General features: G+C 31.6%; 1 protein-coding gene across 1 annotated transcript; it reads right to left on the reverse strand.

The window, feature by feature from the left end:
* Positions 1-276: 276 nt before the first annotated feature.
* LOC124107041 (transcription factor A, mitochondrial-like) lies at positions 277-804 on the reverse strand. The gene has a single exon (XM_046464994.2). The coding sequence runs from the start codon at positions 709-711 to the stop codon at positions 277-279; it is 435 nt and encodes a 144-aa protein (XP_046320950.1). The 5' UTR covers positions 712-804.
* Between the last annotated feature and the right edge of the window lie 18,444 nt (positions 805-19,248).

Here is a 19,248-nt window from a genome sequence, read left to right on the forward strand (position 1 = left end):
CTAAGTAGTTGAAATAAAATTCAATTTTTCTTATCATCTTCTAGAAAGTGATAGTTAATGCTAGCATGTGTCTGAAAGTGTCAGATCTTATGGTAAATGGCAGGAATACTTTCACAAAACTTAGAAAACAGTTATTCATTTTGATTACAAGTATCTAAATAGTGGTATTTCCAATGAGATTGTTTGTGAATTTGGGATGTTTTTTCTTCTTGTTTTGTTTTTAGTCAAGACTACTATTTAATTTAATATATTTTTTGTAATTCTACTTTATCATCTTTAAAAGCTATAAGGAAAAGACCCCTTTAAACAGCTTATAAAAATTAAAAATGATATCATTTGACTTGGAGTTAGCTGTTCCTGAATTCTGTTTATCTCTTCTTTGTATGCTTGCCAGTCTGCCTTATAAGCATCTTCATACATTTTTTTCTGTGATTCAGGAAGTTCCCTCCAAAGCTCAGCAATTCTTCTAATTAGTTCTGATATTTTCATATCTGGGTTCTGAGCTTTAAATATGGGTAGCTGTTCTTTAGAAAATCGAAGGTATGAACTCATAGGTTTCTTAGGATAACTACCCAAGGTGGATGAAAACCACTTCGGAAAATACACGAAACTGAAGGGTGAGCGCAGACGATTTCCACAGCCGGAGCACAACTCCATTCCAGACTTTCCCAGGTCCCTCAGCACGCCCCACACTCCCCGGAGCAGCGCCATGGCGGCGGTGATGGCCGACAAGGCAGTGGCCGGGCCCAAATCCCGGAGGACCCTCCTCAGAAAAATCTAACGGCCTCAACAATGACAACTCGCTGCAAAAACGTTTAAAAAAGAAAGCTTTAATAAAAAAAAAGAGAGTTAACAATGCTTGGAAAACCAAAAAGACCTCGCTCAGCTTATAACATTTTTATATCTGAAAGCTTCCAAGAAGTTAAGGATGGTTCATCACAGGCAAAGCTGAAATATGTAAATGAAACTTGGAAAAACCTGCCTAGTTCTCAAAAGCAAGTATATATTCAACTTGCTAAAGATGATAAAATTCGTTATGATAACGAAATGAAATCTTGGGAAGAACAAATGATTGAAGTTGGACGAAGTGATCTTATACGTCGCAAAATGAAGAACCAAACAAAAGATGGCATTGGGGAGTATTAAGATAAAAGATGGGGCTATGTTCGTGGTGATTAGGCACAACCAACCAATTAGGTCTCAATAACCTGAAGCTGTGTAAAACTAGAAAGGATAAAGTTGGTGAACATTTTATATTCTGTTCCTTTTTCTTTAGCCCTTGGACTTCTGCTAGTTGAATACATTTTGTATTAGTATTTTGAAAACCTAAACAGATGAAAGTTCACGCAAAATTTTATTTTGTGTTTAAGAACTACTGAGAATCAAGATAATCCATACAAATGTAGCAGTGCATCATTTTACCTTTAATAAAGGTAAATCAGTCTATGAAGTTTTTTAATACTGGAAGACAATTATGGAAAAAGTATTGTTTCCTTATATGGAAGCAGGAGTTTCTTTTCAAATTTGGGACATATTATAGATGACACAGTGTTCTATGATGTAATTATGCATTTTTTAAAAAGCAGCTAGAGCTCTTCTAGGTAAATTCCAATTCCTAGCTATAATTCATATTTTATTCAGAGTTGGTGGTTGTACATGTAAGTAACAGTTGGTTTCAACAGTAAATTTTTATAAAGGGACTGAGAGATTTATAAACCTTTTTTTCATTGTGTTTCTTTTACCTAAAGTAAAAACTAAGAAATTATGTCTCAAATCTATGCATATTATTTTATATCGCATAGAATAAAAATTATAATTTTTCATTTAAAAAAAAAAATTAAAAATGTTATATTTTCTAGTGTTTACTGCTTAGATCATTGATTTTGATTTCTGGGTATGTGTGTGGAGATTATACATATATGGGTGTGTGTATGTGTGAGTGTGTGTGTGTGAGTGTGTGTGAGTATATATATATATATATATCCCAAGTACAAAAGAATATATATATATATATATATATATATATATATATATATATTCTTCTGTATCTATGTATATATATATTCTTTTGTACTGGGGATTGATCACAGGGGACTTAATCACTAGGCCACATCCCCAGTCCTTGTTATTTTCTGTCTTGACACAGGGTCTTACTAAGTTGCTTAGGGCCTCCTAAGTTGCTAACGCTGACTTTGAACTTACAATTCTCCTGCCTCTACCTCTGAAGTCACTGGATTACAAGCATGCAGCAACATGCCTGGCTAATGTCAATAATTCTTTAGATAAAGGCAAAGGTGAAGCACCCAAATCAAACACAGAAATGAGAAAATTTTATACATTTTATTGTCTCCCCAGAAGAGGGCAAACTCTTTTAATTGATGAAATATGACAAAACTATTAAAAGAACATGAACACAGCTAAGTATATAGTGAAATATGTCATTATTATTTTATTATATGATATAATAAAATCATAAATTGTATACAAATCTTGTCATTATCATGTTCACTTGCTCTGTGAAACTGTCTACATTGTCTTTCGAGCTGTATCTATGTAAATTCTGAATATGAAACAGTATATCTGCACCAATGGAGAAACCTAAGAAGGAATTAATTATAAACGGGAAATTTATGTAAATATGCTGAAAAAAATATATATGCATATATACATATATATGCATACATATATGTCTGAAAAAGGTTCAAAGGCAATTTGAGGGAGAAATGAAGAGCATAAAAGCATTCTAAATATGATCTTAGCACAGGCATGAAATCTATTCTCTCAGGCAAATAGAAGCACAGAAGGAACATGTTTATATATCATATATTATGGTTGATATTGTAAGTAGAAGGAAAGTGATATTGATTTTGAGATAACTACATGTTAAAATTAGCAAATAAGGATTTTGAAGAAGTTATTACAATTATGGTGCAGTACATAAAGAAAGCTATGGATTGTAGTTGATATTATGTTTAAAGAAATAGTAGTAAAAAGTAAGATACCCAAAGACATAGTAAGTTAGAGAAGCCAAAAGTTTCTATGTTTAGTTATGATATCTATGCTTTTGGAAATAGATAACTTCCTGCAGAATGTGGATTGATGGACAACCTTTATAGCGCTACATGGATGGATATGTTACTCATGTCATCTAGTGAATTAAAAACAAAAGACTCATAAAATGTGGTATTTATCACTTATCCTGTTCATGCTGAGGATTACATGTTGTACTGTGCAAAATATTTTCATGAACATTTTTCTCCTTATCTAGTCTGTGAAGCAAAGGATGGTGTGCTACACATTTATAAGTTTACTATGAAAATAATGTGTATAATCTCTTCTGTACCATGTTCCTTACTTCCTTCGAGTCTTCTCCAGGAAAATTAAATGCATATTTCTAAGTTTTTTTAATGTTAAACACAATCTATGCCTTTATTATTCTTGCTCCTCAATATTTTTGAGTCTGTGCCCATTACCCACTTCCAAGAGATAATTAAGTGGAAATAAAATCATTTTCAATCTGTTTAGTTCCTTATAAGGAAAATGAGACTACCTAAGGAAGACCAAATTCTGAACAGCACTTGTACTTGAGCTGCAACATCAATCTTTCCCTGGATCTTCAGCCTGCTGAATTTGGGCTTGCCAGGATCCACTACTGTATCAACCAGTGCCTTAAAGCCAATGTCTGTCTACCTCCACACCTTCCCCCCACCCACTGCCCCTTTCTCCTCTTCTTCTGTCTCACTTCTATTATCTGGAGAATCCTGACTAATACAGATGGAATAACAGATTAAAAGAAAAAAAGGTAATCATCTCAATAAGTAAAAAAAAAATATATACTCAATAAAAGTCAGCATCAATCCTTTATAAAATCATATCATGCATTAGAAATAGAAGAATTTGCCTCTCACAAAAGAATAATACCCAGAATATATAAATCCTAAAAATAAATTAGAATGTTAAAACCATATAAAAGTGGTCAAAAGATATGAAGAGGGACTTACTAGAAGAAACAAATACAGCATAAACATTGAGTCTGCTCTACCTCAGAGTAATGAGGGAAATAGACAACTACAATGAGATGCATTTTAAAACCTATTAGTCTAGTAAAAAGTAAGATACCCAAAGACATCTGACAGTACAAAAAGATTTGAAGAATATAATATTTAAGAAATTTGTATGCAATATTGGCATTAATCAAAATTGATAGAAGCTCTTCAGAAGACAATTTGCCTTTGTGTTTGCTTGATATGTATCTACACTCTGGAGCCATCAATTATATTTTGAGTTATGTAATAAATGAAATTTTGCACATGTTCACCAGAACAGAGGTAGAAGAAGAATATAAAACGATTTTTACATATTATTATTATTTTTTACAGCAAAAGAAAGTCAAGATAGCCCTAGTATATACTGATAATTGAATGGTAGTGCACTATGATACAATGGAATCCTACAGTTGCCTTTATCAGCATGGATGAATATCAGAAAAACTGTTTTGCATAAATGATGAAGTAGAGAAAAATACATGTAGGAATACACAATTGTACAAGAAAATAACAAAAATGTTATATACTCTCTTAGGATTTTATATAATTCATGAAAGCATAACCAAAATATAGAAACAATAAAGCTAGTGTTTTATGCAAACTTTTCTGAAAAAAAAAAAAAAAACCTTCCTAATAGTGAATTCGATGCCTTACAATAAAAATTTGTAATTTACATTTCATGAAGCTTTAGAAAAATATCAAACTTTGATACTAAGCTGTAGTGATATTGTTAGTACATTACTAGGGGGCTCAATTGATATTGTTATCCTTTGAGGTCTGTAGGGGATTGGTTTCAGGAACCATGTGGATCCCATAATCTGAGGATGTTCAAATCCCTTGTATAAAACTGTGCCATTTTTGCATTTAACAAATGCATATCTTCTCAAATATTTTAAATCATCTCTAGATTATTTATAAGTTCTAACACAATATAAATGAAGCCTGTATATGTTTAGTATAGATGGAATTTTAAAATAAAATACTATTTCCATTAAAAATAAAACTACTCAATAATAACTTAGAGTGTTTAGATTTTGTGGATATAATATAAATTGTGCTATTGACATATTTGGTAAAATATCTAAATTATTAATTTGAATACAATATTTAGAATTAGAAATATCAAAATTCTTACAAAGAAAAGAAAGTTACTGTTTTAAAATAAATACATAAGGATTAACATGCCCTAATATGTTTTAAGTAGAAATTTTTAAAAAATGGCTATGTAAGTGAAAATTATGAATAGATATTAAGTATTTTTATTTGAGAGCTTTGTTCTTAGGTAGGAAAGAAAAATTATGCTGTTGCTAAAAAGAAAAAGTATATGTTTATATTAGGGAATTTATGAAAGTATGTACTGAATTAAACCCACTTTAAATAGTATCACAGGTCAGAGTATCCCACAAGATGTATTGTATAATTAATAGCCTTGTTACTAAACTAATAACCCTGAGCAGTTTGAACAGTTTTGCTGAGAGATGGATTTTGTATAATATTGCATATTATAAATTCTACAAAATCACTAAGGTAATTTGTTTTCTTGTTAAGTGAAAAATTTGTATAAAAATCAAAGAATTTCAAGTTATCTTTAACCAAAGAACTCAAAAGCTTAACACCTAAAGAACAAATAACACATTCAGTAAATGGGCAAATGAACGAAACAGATACTTCTCAAAAGAAGAAATAATAAGGCTTTTTCCTGAAAAAAATAAATGGATGAAAAAAAAAATGTTCAACATCATTAGCACCTAGGGAAATGCAAATCAAAACCACACTCAGATTTCATCTCATTCCAGTTTAGAATTGTAGTCACCAAGAATACAAACAATAATAAATGCTGGGAGATGATGTGGAGTAAAAGGAACACTTTTTGTTGTTGTTGTTGTTTGTTTTGTTTTGTTTTTTGGTACTGGGGAGTGAACTCAAGGGTGCTTAACCACTGAGTCACATCCCCAGACCTTTTTTATTTTATTTTGAGACAGGGTCTTATAAAGAGAGCAAAAGGAGACACAAGCAAGGTGCAGAGGCAGAATAATGGATGCTCTTCAAGCTGCCAGCCTTATTTTTATCAATAGGTTACATTAGATCACTGGCATCCTTAGTGCATATTTTTCATTGTATCACTAGGCAGGTTATAGAGTTAGCAACATTATGCAGCTTTTTCCTCAGTTACATACTAAGTTGCCATGTTCAATATTAGGAGCTTTGTGTAGCTTTCAAGAAAGTCTGTTGATTAAAGTTACTGTTTTGTGGGCAGGTTTAGGAGCAGCAGAGCTTGATGAAGCATTGTAGTTATCTAATAAGATAGTTCCTTAATTCCCAGGAGCTAAGTGTCTGAGATTAAGGTAGAGGCTGATAAGACTCTAGCACAGAGGCTCCTTACAGAGGGCATCACCACAGCAGCTAGGCATCTTGCACCATTGCAGAGAAATTTTCCTAGGCATTGAGCACATATTAGTTATCTTACTATTCCTGGGAGAAACTACAGAATGTTTCAGAGCTGTGGAAAACAAAACACCTACTATTCCCTGGGAGTTTTCCCATCAGAGGAAATTGGATGTCTTGTATATTTCCACAGCTAAAACCCTTACAGGGTGTCACCAAGTTACTTAGGGCCTTGCTAAATTGCTGAGGATGGCTTTGAATTTGCAATCCATCCTGCCTCAGCCTCCAGAGCTGCTGGGATTACAGGATTACAGGTGTGTGCCACCATTCCTGGCACGGTATCCTTTCTTAAAGAAACATTTTCTGTGTGTGTGAAAAATGAAATATATGTGTTATATTAAGGAAGAATTTATCTTAATGAAGTGTGGATAGAGATGGGAGAGCTGTTTCTGAACTACTGTCCATTCTATTCCCACCATATCACTGAATAACCTTAATTAGAGGTAAATGAATTTCCCAGAAAAAATCTAAGCAGCATTAGACTACAGGGATTGCTTAGCTCTTTGCAAATCAATAGTGACTGATTTAGTAAAAGATTACTCTTACATTAAATGAGTTTGCAGCTATGAAATAAACTGTACCTCCAAAGCCTGATCGCTTTTCATCATACTCTATAAAGGACATTAAATGGAGGACACAATACAGTGCTCATTACTTTAAATCTCTTTCTTAACAGCCATTCATTGAGGAGTGAATTTTCAATTCTAAAATTTCATTCATTCATTCATTCATTCATTCATTTGGCTAATATCCCCATTCCTTTGATAAAAGTCAAATGTATCCTGAAAGAAAGCACATTCTACTTTTCCTGCATACTTCATTGTTAATCAGTTGATAAGAATACTTTGAAAAGTTAGCTTTGGATGACTTTTACAAAGAATGGAATATCTGGATCCATTTGAAAGAGCAGCCTAAGCACAAAATATTCCTGGATATTTTTCTGTCATGCTTACAAATCAAGCCCAGGGTCAGAGAGACCTGTTTATTTTGAAAATGTTCATTTTCCTGACACCACTGCTTCCTGTGTAACTTTAGGAAAATCATTTAAACTTTACTTCATCTGTGAAAACAGGTTACTAAGTGTATTCATAGGCTGTTATTAGAATTAAAGATGGATAGAACACTAATCACAATTCATACCAAGTATATTCATGTAAATAATAAATATGTAGTAACTGTTAATATTAATGTAATGATATTACCAGGGAAGGAAGAAAAGAATGTGGAGAATGTGGAGATCTCAAAGACAAGGGGTACCCAAACAATTAACCCAGCCAGGGGATGTGAGATGCAACTTCATCAATAGCTTTCTGTTAACTTCTGCATGGATAATTTCAACTTCTCTGTAACTCATTTGCAGAATGAGGGGTAATATAGTGGGAGGATAATGATCTCAAAAGTGTCCTTTCATTTCAAATGTTCAGTGATTTTCAAAATTGTGCCCAGTACTGTCCCTGACTATAGCAACCTGGAAACACCTTTTCTACACAGTGAATTTCAATGCCTAAGAAGTAGCTTTCTCTAGAAGTTATTTTAATCTTATTTAAAAGTTGATAGACTAGGTGATAGGATATAGAGCAAGCAATCTTATAGAATCTAGGTTATCACTCTGGTAAATGTAGAGAAAATCAATATCATTATAGTCATGGTTTTTCGGTTCTTATGTTAGAACCTTTCAAATGACACTCATAAAGCAAGGGGGGGGGAATTATTTTAAAAACATTTTTTAAATCCTTTGGCTAATAGCCCCATTCCTTTGATAAAACTCAAATGTCTCCTGAAAGAAAGCACATTCTACTTTTCCTGCATACTTCATTGTTAATCAGTTGATAAGAATACTTTGAAAAGTTAGCTTTGGATGACTTTTACAAAGAATGGAATATCTGGATTCATGTGAAAGAGCAGCCTTTAAATCTTTGATCAGATAAAGCAATAATTTGTTGCTCAGTGTAATTGGAGGAAGTAATCTGAATAAAGCAAAAAGAGAAGAAGTAAAAGCCCTTCCTGGAGGTGTACTACCTTAAAATTACAGCACAATCTCATTAAGCAGTAATTGAAATGGAAATTACTTGCTCTTGTAGCCTTGATTGTATTCCTGTTAGGTCATTTGCATACTGTTCAATGATTGGATTACAGGCAAGGCTGAGAGGTCTCAGAACTATGTTCCTAGGCATTCTTATCTAATTCTACTGCCATGACCAAGAGCAGAAAGCATTTCATGAACTTTGCAATATGATCCTCATGGAAGCAAACAAACCTTCTTTTGCTTTTAAATGAGTATGAGAAGTATAGACTTCTGATGTTGATCCAAAACAGCATAATTTTTAAAGCTTAAAATATACTTCCTCTGGAGTTTGAGACAGGAACATTGCAAGTTTGAGACATGTCTGGGAAGACCCTGTAACATTTTTCAAAGGGGATGTGAATGTAGCTTAGTGCTTTGGTTTATTTATGTCATTTTCTCCTTCTTAGCAATTCAGTTGTTAACTTATAATGTTTTTTATTATGAAATACTAAAGTTGGATCATTTAGAATCATAATAATATTAATAGAGACAAGTAACATTGTATCTATCAGGTTAGGACTAATGTATTATTGAGTAATCAGAGGTCAGCCTCTTGAGATTCAGAAAAAAACTAATATGAAGATCTGAATTCTTAAGATATAGAACCAAACTGAGCACAAAGTAAGAATTTCATGTTTCCTAATAAATCTATTAAATAACTAAAATAAAGACATTGTCTCAAAATGAAAATAGGTAAAGATCCTCATAAAATACATCTTGTCTATTAAGAACAACTAGTGTTAAATTCTTATGAAGGTAAAGCAAATGTTTTTTGTGTCTCCTACAGGAACTAACATCTTAGGTTCATTGCTCTTAGAAGACTTTAAACAAGGTAACCTATATTTATTTCTAACAATCAAACTCTGCCTATCATCTGTCTTTACATATATAAAAGAGAGTCAACACACAATGAAAGAAAATGGGCCCTAAATTCAGAGTGACTCCAGTTATATCCCATTTGTAATATATACTCCCAGAATATTTTAATTCTAATCAGAATAAAAATAATCACTGAATCCCAGTGTCCTCCTTTGTAAATATAGACACACTATATACAAACTTTATAGGGTTCATATAAAATTTAATTGCATAAATTCTGTGAAGTTTGGTAACTTGGCAATACATATAATATTTTATCATTTTGTTGTTTTATAAAAACATAGTTGTTATAAAAACTATAAATCAGCCTTATTAGAAAAGAGAGATCAAAGATCTCAAATGTACATATGGTTATAAAATTCACATCCAAAGTGCTATTTTCCTCCTGAAAAAATTACTAGAATTAAGTTTTTTTTTTAAGTTTCATCCCTTAAAAAAACAAATATAACTATAAAACATGAGCAGAGAATAACATTTCTATTTACTTTTAGAGAATGGTTAGAATAAAATTAAAGTGTTATAATGAAGAGATTCACAAAACAGTGTGGTCCAAAGCACATGGGCACCAATGGCATAAGCTTTCACAAACCAAAGTTCTCGCCATCCTGTGGCTCTATCATTCCCTCCACATTGTCCTAATATTCATAGTTAAAGCTGGCTTAGTGCCATTTAGTTGTTGTAAGACACTGATCTAGTAAGTGTCAAATAATAATTTTCCATATACTTAATATAAATAATATCAGATATTATTAGCCTCATCTTTGTTACTATGGCTATAACAAAATACTTTAGACTGGATATTTTATAAACATAAATTTATTTCTTATAATTCTGGAGAATGAGAAGTCCAAGGATGGAGATACCAGTGGATTCAGCATCTGGTCAGGGCTAGCTCTTTCCTTTTCCAATACAATCTTCGGTTGCTGCTCATATGGTAGAAGAGCAAAAGGGATGATTGCTGTGACACCTCCCAAAGGCCCTGTCTTCTAATACAATTACCTTGGGGTTTAAATTCCAGTATATGATTTTTTTCAGGGAAAAATAGATTGGTCTTTAGAAAAGGAAACTGAAATGCAAACATATGTTAAGTATCTCCCCCAAGGTCACATAGCTACTGATTGGCAGAAGTTAGTATTTATAGCCACTTAATTGTTCACTTTCATTCTTCAAAATGAATTTATATGAGGTCTTTTTTTTCTGTCACTGTACACAACACATATTTCTACTGGACACATTTTTACAAGTATAATAGCTGGAAGAAAAGAAATATAGCTCTTAAACTTTGACAAAATTTGACATAATTCTCCAAATAGCTTCTCCCATTGTATACTCAGAGTATGAGAATGGAAGTGTCCAGAATTCTAAAACTAGATATTATGAATTTAAAAACGTACTAAGATAATAAAGTGTTTTATATCATTATTATTTTACATTGAAATACCTTATTTACTTCTGCAGATCTGTGACATTTTGTATGTACATTGTATATTTCTTTTTGCTTTGTAACCACCCCCACCACTATTATCTATCAAATTGTCTTTCTTTAGCAAATGAGGATAAAAAATGTTACATATAATTCTATATCTGAGGATTAACTTTTTAAACAGCAGGCACTAAAACGAAAAAAAAAGAGATAAGTTTCTAAGAGTCAATCTATCTGTACACACAGAAAACAAAATTGAAGATAAGGAGTGTACCTTTTAAATAAAAGAAGTAAAAAAATAGAAGTTCTATATCTTTCCATTATCCACATCATGATTTTTCCAATCTACTGACAATACATTTCCAGTTTATTACTTATTTTTCAAGTTCCTCTATGGCATATGGCATATAGATATTCATAATTATGTGTTTAAACTTGACTGTTTTTCTATCCATTGACTTCAATTTTTTTCCTTGGGTAAACTACTGCCATTGTATGCATTTAATAATTGTTTTAGCTATTTAATATTTTGTCTTCTTCCATTATCTAAGTTTAAATATAGTCTTATGTTCTTTACGTCAGTTATAGATTTTTTTCAATAATCCAAGTCTTTATTCATTTGTAATGTGATTTGTGTGGATGTGTGTATATAGTTTCTAGATTCTCTACTATGTAGCATTGTGGTTTTTTTCTTTGTATTTTACGTACTCTTTAAGTATATATTTATTTTTTATCAAGTGTGTCAAAATGTTTCAATAATCTCTTGGTATTTTGCACAATAAAATTATATTATATTCTTAGAAATATATATATATGGTGGTGGTGGTGGGGCTCAAACCCAGGGCCTTGTGCATGCGAGGCAAGTACTCTACAAAATGAGTTATATCCCCAGCCCCTGCACAATAATTTTTATAAACCAGCTTTAGGATTGATTTATCTTACTATTATTAACAAATGCTTTTTAACACTAATATTTTCAGCATTTATATTTCTAAGAATATAATTGCTATTATGTAGTATCTCATATTTGAATAAATGTTTATTGTAGCCCCCAAAACTAAATTTCTAAGTTGTAAAATATGTTTATTTCTCCTATCAACATGATCAAATCATTCCTGTAGATTATAAATCTTTATCCCAGTACTATACATTTTTATGTAGGAGTTCAGGAAACTTGATCAGTCAGGAGGGGAGAACAATATATTGTTTTAAAAGGGCATAAAATGTATGACATTATTATATGATTATGTTATGATTTTCTACTTTGAAATAATTATCCTACTTTTTTAGTTATATACTTTTTATGGTCCATAGCCACAGTTGTACACTTTTAATGGCTTTTTATCCTTGTTATAAAGCCATGTTGGTAAATGCAAAAAAAAAAATACTGCTCTGAAAAGGGTTTTATGAGTAAGTCATTCCAATAAATAACATTTATGCTTTTATTTCTTCTTTGATGCTGATGTTATAAGAGAACTAATTTACTCTTTCTAAAAGCTTTAAGTAATCAATAGATGGAACATTCTTAAAAGCAAAACATCATCTCTAAAAGTCTGAAATTCTCTGATTCTGGGATTCCAAACCTTGTATATAAGATCTCTTAAATATGTGACTTATTCTCCCAGCAACCTCTTGTATCCTGGTGCTATGCAACAATTTCCTATAAACACACACACACAATTTTATGCTTAATGACAGGTACCCAAGTTCAGCCTTTGCCTGTTGTCCTGCACCTCCTTGCTTTATTCACTTATGCTAACTGTTCTACCTCTTGTACATTCAATATATACTTGTACTCAAATATAAGTATAATGACTTAATATTTATACACACTTAAATTAGAATATACATGAGATCAGTGGTTCTTCAATTGAATTTTAATATTAATATGGCCTAATAATTCTTATGAGTTACTTTTTCTATATTATCATTAGGAATGTAAAAGTACATGATATTTATATTTCTTTCTTAGAAAGCCACCTTTCTGTTGAAAATAAATACAAACCAATATATCGTAAAAAAAATACTAATATATGGAGTTCCTATATAGTCATTTATTCTTTCTTACTTTCTAATATAGTGACTTACATTTTAATTTTTTTGCACTAAGGAAATAAATTAAAATATTAACCATTACAAATGACAAAAATATATAATAACAAAACTCAGCAAAATTCCACAAACATTATACTTGAAATATAAGCAAGAATGGTAAATGACATTAATTAGAATGGTAAATAAGATTAATTAAATTGCCAACTGAATGAAAAAGTATGATAAACACATATGTGAAATTATAATTTTTTACAAGTATTGATTCTTTTTAGTTTTATATAACATTAGGATACATTGTGACATAATCACAAAAGTATGGAATATAATTTGCCGGATTCGGCTCCCAGCACTCCCTGCTTCCTCCTGATCCCCTCCCTCTACTTGACTGATCTTTCTGTAATTTATTTAATTTTTTTAAATTAGTGTCATGTGGATATGCTTGATGTTGAGATTCCCTGTGGTATGTTCAGTATGTTCAGAAATTCCCTCTTTTGTTGAGAGAAGTTCATAGGGAAAATATGTTTTATGTAAAAATTACATGTTTGATGAAATAACCTAAGTGCTACACAAAATAATTGTCTAGAATTATGCAATCAAATAAAATTTTCATTTTTCACATAAAAAAATCTCCAGATGGCAATAGTACAGATTTCTTATGGGTATTTTGCTTTATTTAAATCTAATTCATATTCTCCTCTCTGGAGCTACAGATGGCAGTTTAGTAAAATTTTGACTGGATCCCCTAGCTACTTGTTAATCTTAACCCAAATATAAAAATTCTGTAACACAAAATGGACTATAACTTATATAATCCCAACTCCATTAATTCTGAGGTACCTCTTTGAATATCCTCTTTTAAATATATCTGTGCTATTCCAGTGAATATTGCAAGTCAAATTAACACAATTTTATCATGGGAAGATTACAAAACTAGACTCAGATTAAAGACAAAACTCTAAAAATTTTGACAGCAGGACTGTATTTTATAGCCATTAGTACTACAAACCAGTCATAAACAATTTTAATTATATTTTTAAATTTTAAATTAATACATCATAATTCTACATATTTTGATATATAGTATGATATTTAAATACATGTATCTAATTTGTAATGATCAAGGTAACTGGCACATTCATTACTTCAAACATTTAACACTTCTTTGAACATTCAAAATTCTTTCATCTACCTGTTTTAAAATATGTAATTAATTGTTGTCATCTACAGTTACCCCACTGGGTTATAGAATAGTAGAAGGTTTTCCTCTGATTTGACTGTTTTCCTGTACCTGTTAACCAACCTTTCTCTCTCCTCACCCTTTCTTCTAAGCCTCTGGTAACCAGTATTCAATTCTTTATTTCTAGAAGATCAACATTTTTAGCTTCCAAATATATATGTAAACCTGGAATATTTGTCTTTCTCTGCTTTACTTATTTCACTTAACATAATGTGCTTCAGTTCATCTATGTTGCCAAAGTGAAATGATTTAATTCCTTTTATGGATGAAGCATATTTCGCCATGTATTATTTATATATATATATATATATATATATATATTTTCACTCACCAGTGGACACCCACATTCATTCCATATCTTGTCTATTGTAAATACTGCTTCAATAAACACGGGAGTGCAGGTATTACTTCAACATGCTGATTTCTTATCTTCTGGATATATAACCAATAGTGGGATTGTTAAATTTTTCAGTGATTCTGTCTAGTTGGTTTTTCTTTTCTTGAGAAATCTGTATATCTTTTTCATAATGCCTGAAGAAATTAACATTTACATAACATTTAACATTTGTCCTAATCCTTACCAGCATTTTTTTGTTCTCTTAATAATAATCATAGATGATATCTATTTGGGTTTTAATATGCATTTCCTAATGATCAGTGATTTTGAGCACATTTTTTTCAGATTCTTGCTAGTAATTTGTATATCTTCCTTTGAAAAATGTCTATTGAGGTCATTTACACATTTTTAAAATCAAATTAATTTTTTTTTCTGTTGAGTTGAGTTTCTAATATCCTGGATATTAATCCCTTATTGGTTTATTAGCTTGCAAATATTAATTCTTGTGGTCTAGGTTGTCTCAACTCTGCTGGCTGTTTCCTTTGTAGTGCAGAAACTTTTTGATAGGATATATCATATATCATTGTCAACTTTGTATTTTCTTTCCTGTTATTTTGGGGTCATATCAGAAAACATCTTTACCCATCCCAATAACTTGAAGCATTTCGCACACATGTTCTCCTAGTAATTTTATAGTTTGAGGTCTAACATTTAAGTCATTAAACAATTTTGAATTGATTTTGGTAAATTCTAAGATATAGAGGTATAGTTTTATTCTTCTCCAAATGGTTATCAGTTGTTCCAGAATCATTTGATGAATAGACTATCTTCTCTAATGAATTTTTTTGGTGTCTTTATCAAAAAGCAGTTGGCAATAAATACATAGACAGATATCTTAGTTATTATAAATACATGGATCTATTACTGGGTTCTTCATTCATTTCTATTAGTTTGTCCATGAAGGACCATGATGTCTTGGTTACTAAAACTGTGCAGATGTTTTGAAGTCAGGTACTGTGATGCCTCCAGCTCCAGATGCGTTTTTATTTGGGATCTATTGTGGTTCCATAAAAATTTTAGTATTGTTTTCTTCTATTTCTCTGAAGAAGGCAATTAGTATTTTTTAATAAGGATTACATTGAATTAGATTGCTTTGGGTATCATGGACATTTTAAGAATATAAATTCCTCCAATCCATAAAATAAGAATGTCTTTTCATTTTTGGCTGTCCTGTTCAATTATTTTCATCCATGTTTTAGAGAGTACACTCACTTTTTAATAAAGTGAAAACACTCTATTGAGTTATTTCACCTCTTTGGTTTCATTTATTCCCTGGTATTCTATTTATTTTTGTAACTATTGTAAACTGTATTGTTTCCTTTATTTGGTTTCCCTCCTGTTTCTTATTTCTTTTTTGGTATGTTATTGGTATATAGAAGCACTATTGATATTTTTTTATGTACTGTGGACCAACTGGCTTTGCAAGGGCTTACGAAGGGGCACAGGCCTGGGTGTGTGTAGGTGCCAGCTGAATGTAGTAGGCTCTCTACCACATACATTTTATCAGCATATTTGTTCTATTCTGATAGTTTCCTTGTCTCTGGTGTCCACTATTGGAACCATACTCACCTTGCCTTTGATAGTTGAGCGCCACCATTTGGATACTGGTGCCACCATATTCAATTATTCCCACTGTATTGTAATTTTCAAATCCAATGACTATAATTTTCACTGTAAGTTTTGGTACATAGGAAAGAGCTTTTAAAGAATGCTGGGTCTCCCTTAATAAACCTGTTTCTCAAAGAACATTATAAGTATTCAATAAAAATTAACTATTATCCATATTATTAGTGTAGGTATTTCATGAATAATTCTTTTGTGAGTGTTCCTTCTCACTCATGCCTCTGCACAAGATGAAAATTCTTTGGGTTGGATGTTCTGAAGAATTTTAGTGTTAGGAATTTTAGCACAGAGGAACCATTTGAAGAACAATTTTCACATGTTCAAGAGAGTGATAAACATTGTTTACTCTTGATAGAATATTCCTCTACATTGGTTATTGTATTTAGAAAAAAAATAAGAACTCATGTTTTCAAAGATTAGGCAGCAGCATTTAATTCAAACGAGAATATCGGTGGGTTCATTTACGTAGCACTAGTATCTTACAGGTAATTTTCATGGCTTCTCAGTGCTTTCAATCTCCTGTCCCTCTGATAAATAACTTCTGGTAATGATAAAGAAAAGTATATTATTTTAACATAAGATGAAGCAATTCCAAAGTCTTCAATTCCCTTACTATTTTCTTAATCAAGTTAAGTTTTAATATCCATGACTCCTTTATTTGAAGGGCGATTTTCTTTGTTTTTAAGATCCCTGCAGTATCACATCATATTAATATCAATTAATATATAGTAAAATCAATTAATATATAGTAAAAACTGTAAATTACTTCAATAAAATGTTGTTGTCATAGCACCATTGTGTTTGTTTTAATCTATTTTCTGTATAAACCTAAGATTGACTGACCTGTTAAGAATTTCTATTCATCCTAAAATAGTTGGAATTTCCAATTATTTTTTAATTGTTTTAAGATAGTCTGCTTTATTTCTAGAAGATACAAGCTTATTACCAGTGAACTGGCTCAGAAAAATGAATAATTATTATTTCCAAAATGAATCAAAAAAGTAATAACTCTGTAAAGAAATAAAATATGTTCTTTGAAACAATGTTAATGACCCTCAAATTCTATAATCAAAAGCTTTATTTTACTACTAACAAAAATCTACTGTAATCCTTGTCATTACAGTTAATGAATTCTAATACATGAGATATTTTAACAATTTTTTTGAGAGAGATAATTATTTTTAATATTTGTTTTTCAGTTTTTAGTGGACACGACATATTTATTTTTTTATTTTTATGTGGTGCTGAGGATGAACCCAGCGCCCCATGCAAGCCAGGCGAGCACGCTACCACTTGAGCCACATCCCCAACCTGATTTTAACAATTTTTATCTAAATCATATATTTGTGTAAAACCATACTTCTAGCTCTTGTATGATTTAGTTCTAAAATCTGGCTTTTCATCTCCTTAGTGACCCTAAATTGTTACAACGAAAGGATATATTCTTTTTTGGGAGGATGGGGGTACGGGGGATTGAACTCAGGGGCACACAACCACTGAACCACATCCCCAGCCCCAGTTTGTATTTTATTTAGAGACAGGGTCTCACTAAGTTGCTTAGTGCCTTAGCAATGATACCTCTGGCTTTAAACTGGTGACCCTCCTGTCTCAGCCTTCTGAGTCACTGGGATTACAGGCATGCGCCACAAGGATATGTTATTTATGTGACCAGAACATGTCTGTACCATTTACTCAGTGAGTGATAAAACTTGGGTTTAAAAGGAGCAAAAACATTTTCCTCCCCAAATATTGTAGAACAAGATCCTTCAACCTCGAAATATGTATTTTTAACAAAGATGCATGATTTCCAAAATCACCTATGGAAAAATCCTGATTCTACACTCAGCTCTCACTTTATGCCTTAGTTTGTTACAACTCTCTTGAGAATCCAAAGAAACAAGTTTTTTGGTTTGTTTTGGGTATTCTTTAGCAATTTCTTACTTTGTAATTTATGTCTTTGTCCCTTTCTCTATACATGCTTCTTACCTTCATTTATTTTATTGAAATTTTATACATATATTCTCTCTCTACAGAAATTCCTCCTCTTTTTTGGAGTGGGGGAGGTTACTGGGGATTGAACTCAGGAGCATTCAACCACTGAGCCACATCCCTAGCCCTGTTTTGTATTTTATTTAGAGACAGGATCTCTATGAGTTGCATAGCACCTCACTTTTGCTGAGACTGGCTTTGAACTCACAATCCTCCTGCCTCAGCGATCTAAACTGCTGGGATTACAGGCGTGTTCCACTAGGCCTGGCCAAATTCCACCTCTTTTGCTAAACTTTCTCCTCTCTCCAGTTACCTAAATTCACTAAAGTGAAGTCGCTTATTAGCTAGTACCTTTCTTACAGGGCTTAGAATGAAATCTCATTGAAGGCAGAGGTATTTAATCACTACATCCTAGCCCTCTGTGTATTATAAAGCATGCTGAAAAAGTGCTTGCTAAAATGAACTTAAAAGCTATTAAAGTTAAGGCTCTATTCAGTTATATGCTTATTTGGCATCATTTGCAGACTGTTAGTTCTGTATTTCATATGTATAGTCAGTATCAAGTTAATAGAAGAGAAAGAAGATTTTCTTTTTAATTTAGCATAACTGTGCTAAATACACCCCAAAAGATTTTGGATATTAGAAAATCATATTGAAATGTACAGGAGCATTGTTGCTGTTTTTAAGATTACTATGTCTTGTATAATCAACAACAGGTGTTTACTTTTGCTGTTTGAATTATTTAAATACCTTAAAATTGTTTTCTTGTGATTTATTTAGAGTTAAATAAGTATAACATAGTTACAATAAAAGAATTGTGTTTTCTAGCTGATTTCCTTAATCTGATTTGTAAGTGTCTTAACAATTAACAAAAAAATGTAAACTACATATCGTGTGATTTAGTTGTATGTATAATACAGTTCAACTAGCTTTGGCTATTCTATTCATGACCATAGAAGTTCCAAGAAGGTGCTGTTTAGACATTCCATCAAGAGAAGACTCACACTGGGTTTGGTTGCATGTGTCTATAACTCCAGAGACTTGGGTGTCCAAGATAGGAGGATGGCAAGTCCAAGGATAGCCTCAGCA

Source organism: Marmota monax, unplaced genomic scaffold, assembly GCF_021218885.2.
Source record: "Marmota monax isolate L192 unplaced genomic scaffold, Marmota_monax_Labrador192_F-V1.1 WCK01_AAM20220418_F8-fsc00003, whole genome shotgun sequence".
In the NCBI taxonomy this organism is placed as follows: domain Eukaryota; kingdom Metazoa; phylum Chordata; class Mammalia; order Rodentia; family Sciuridae; genus Marmota; species Marmota monax.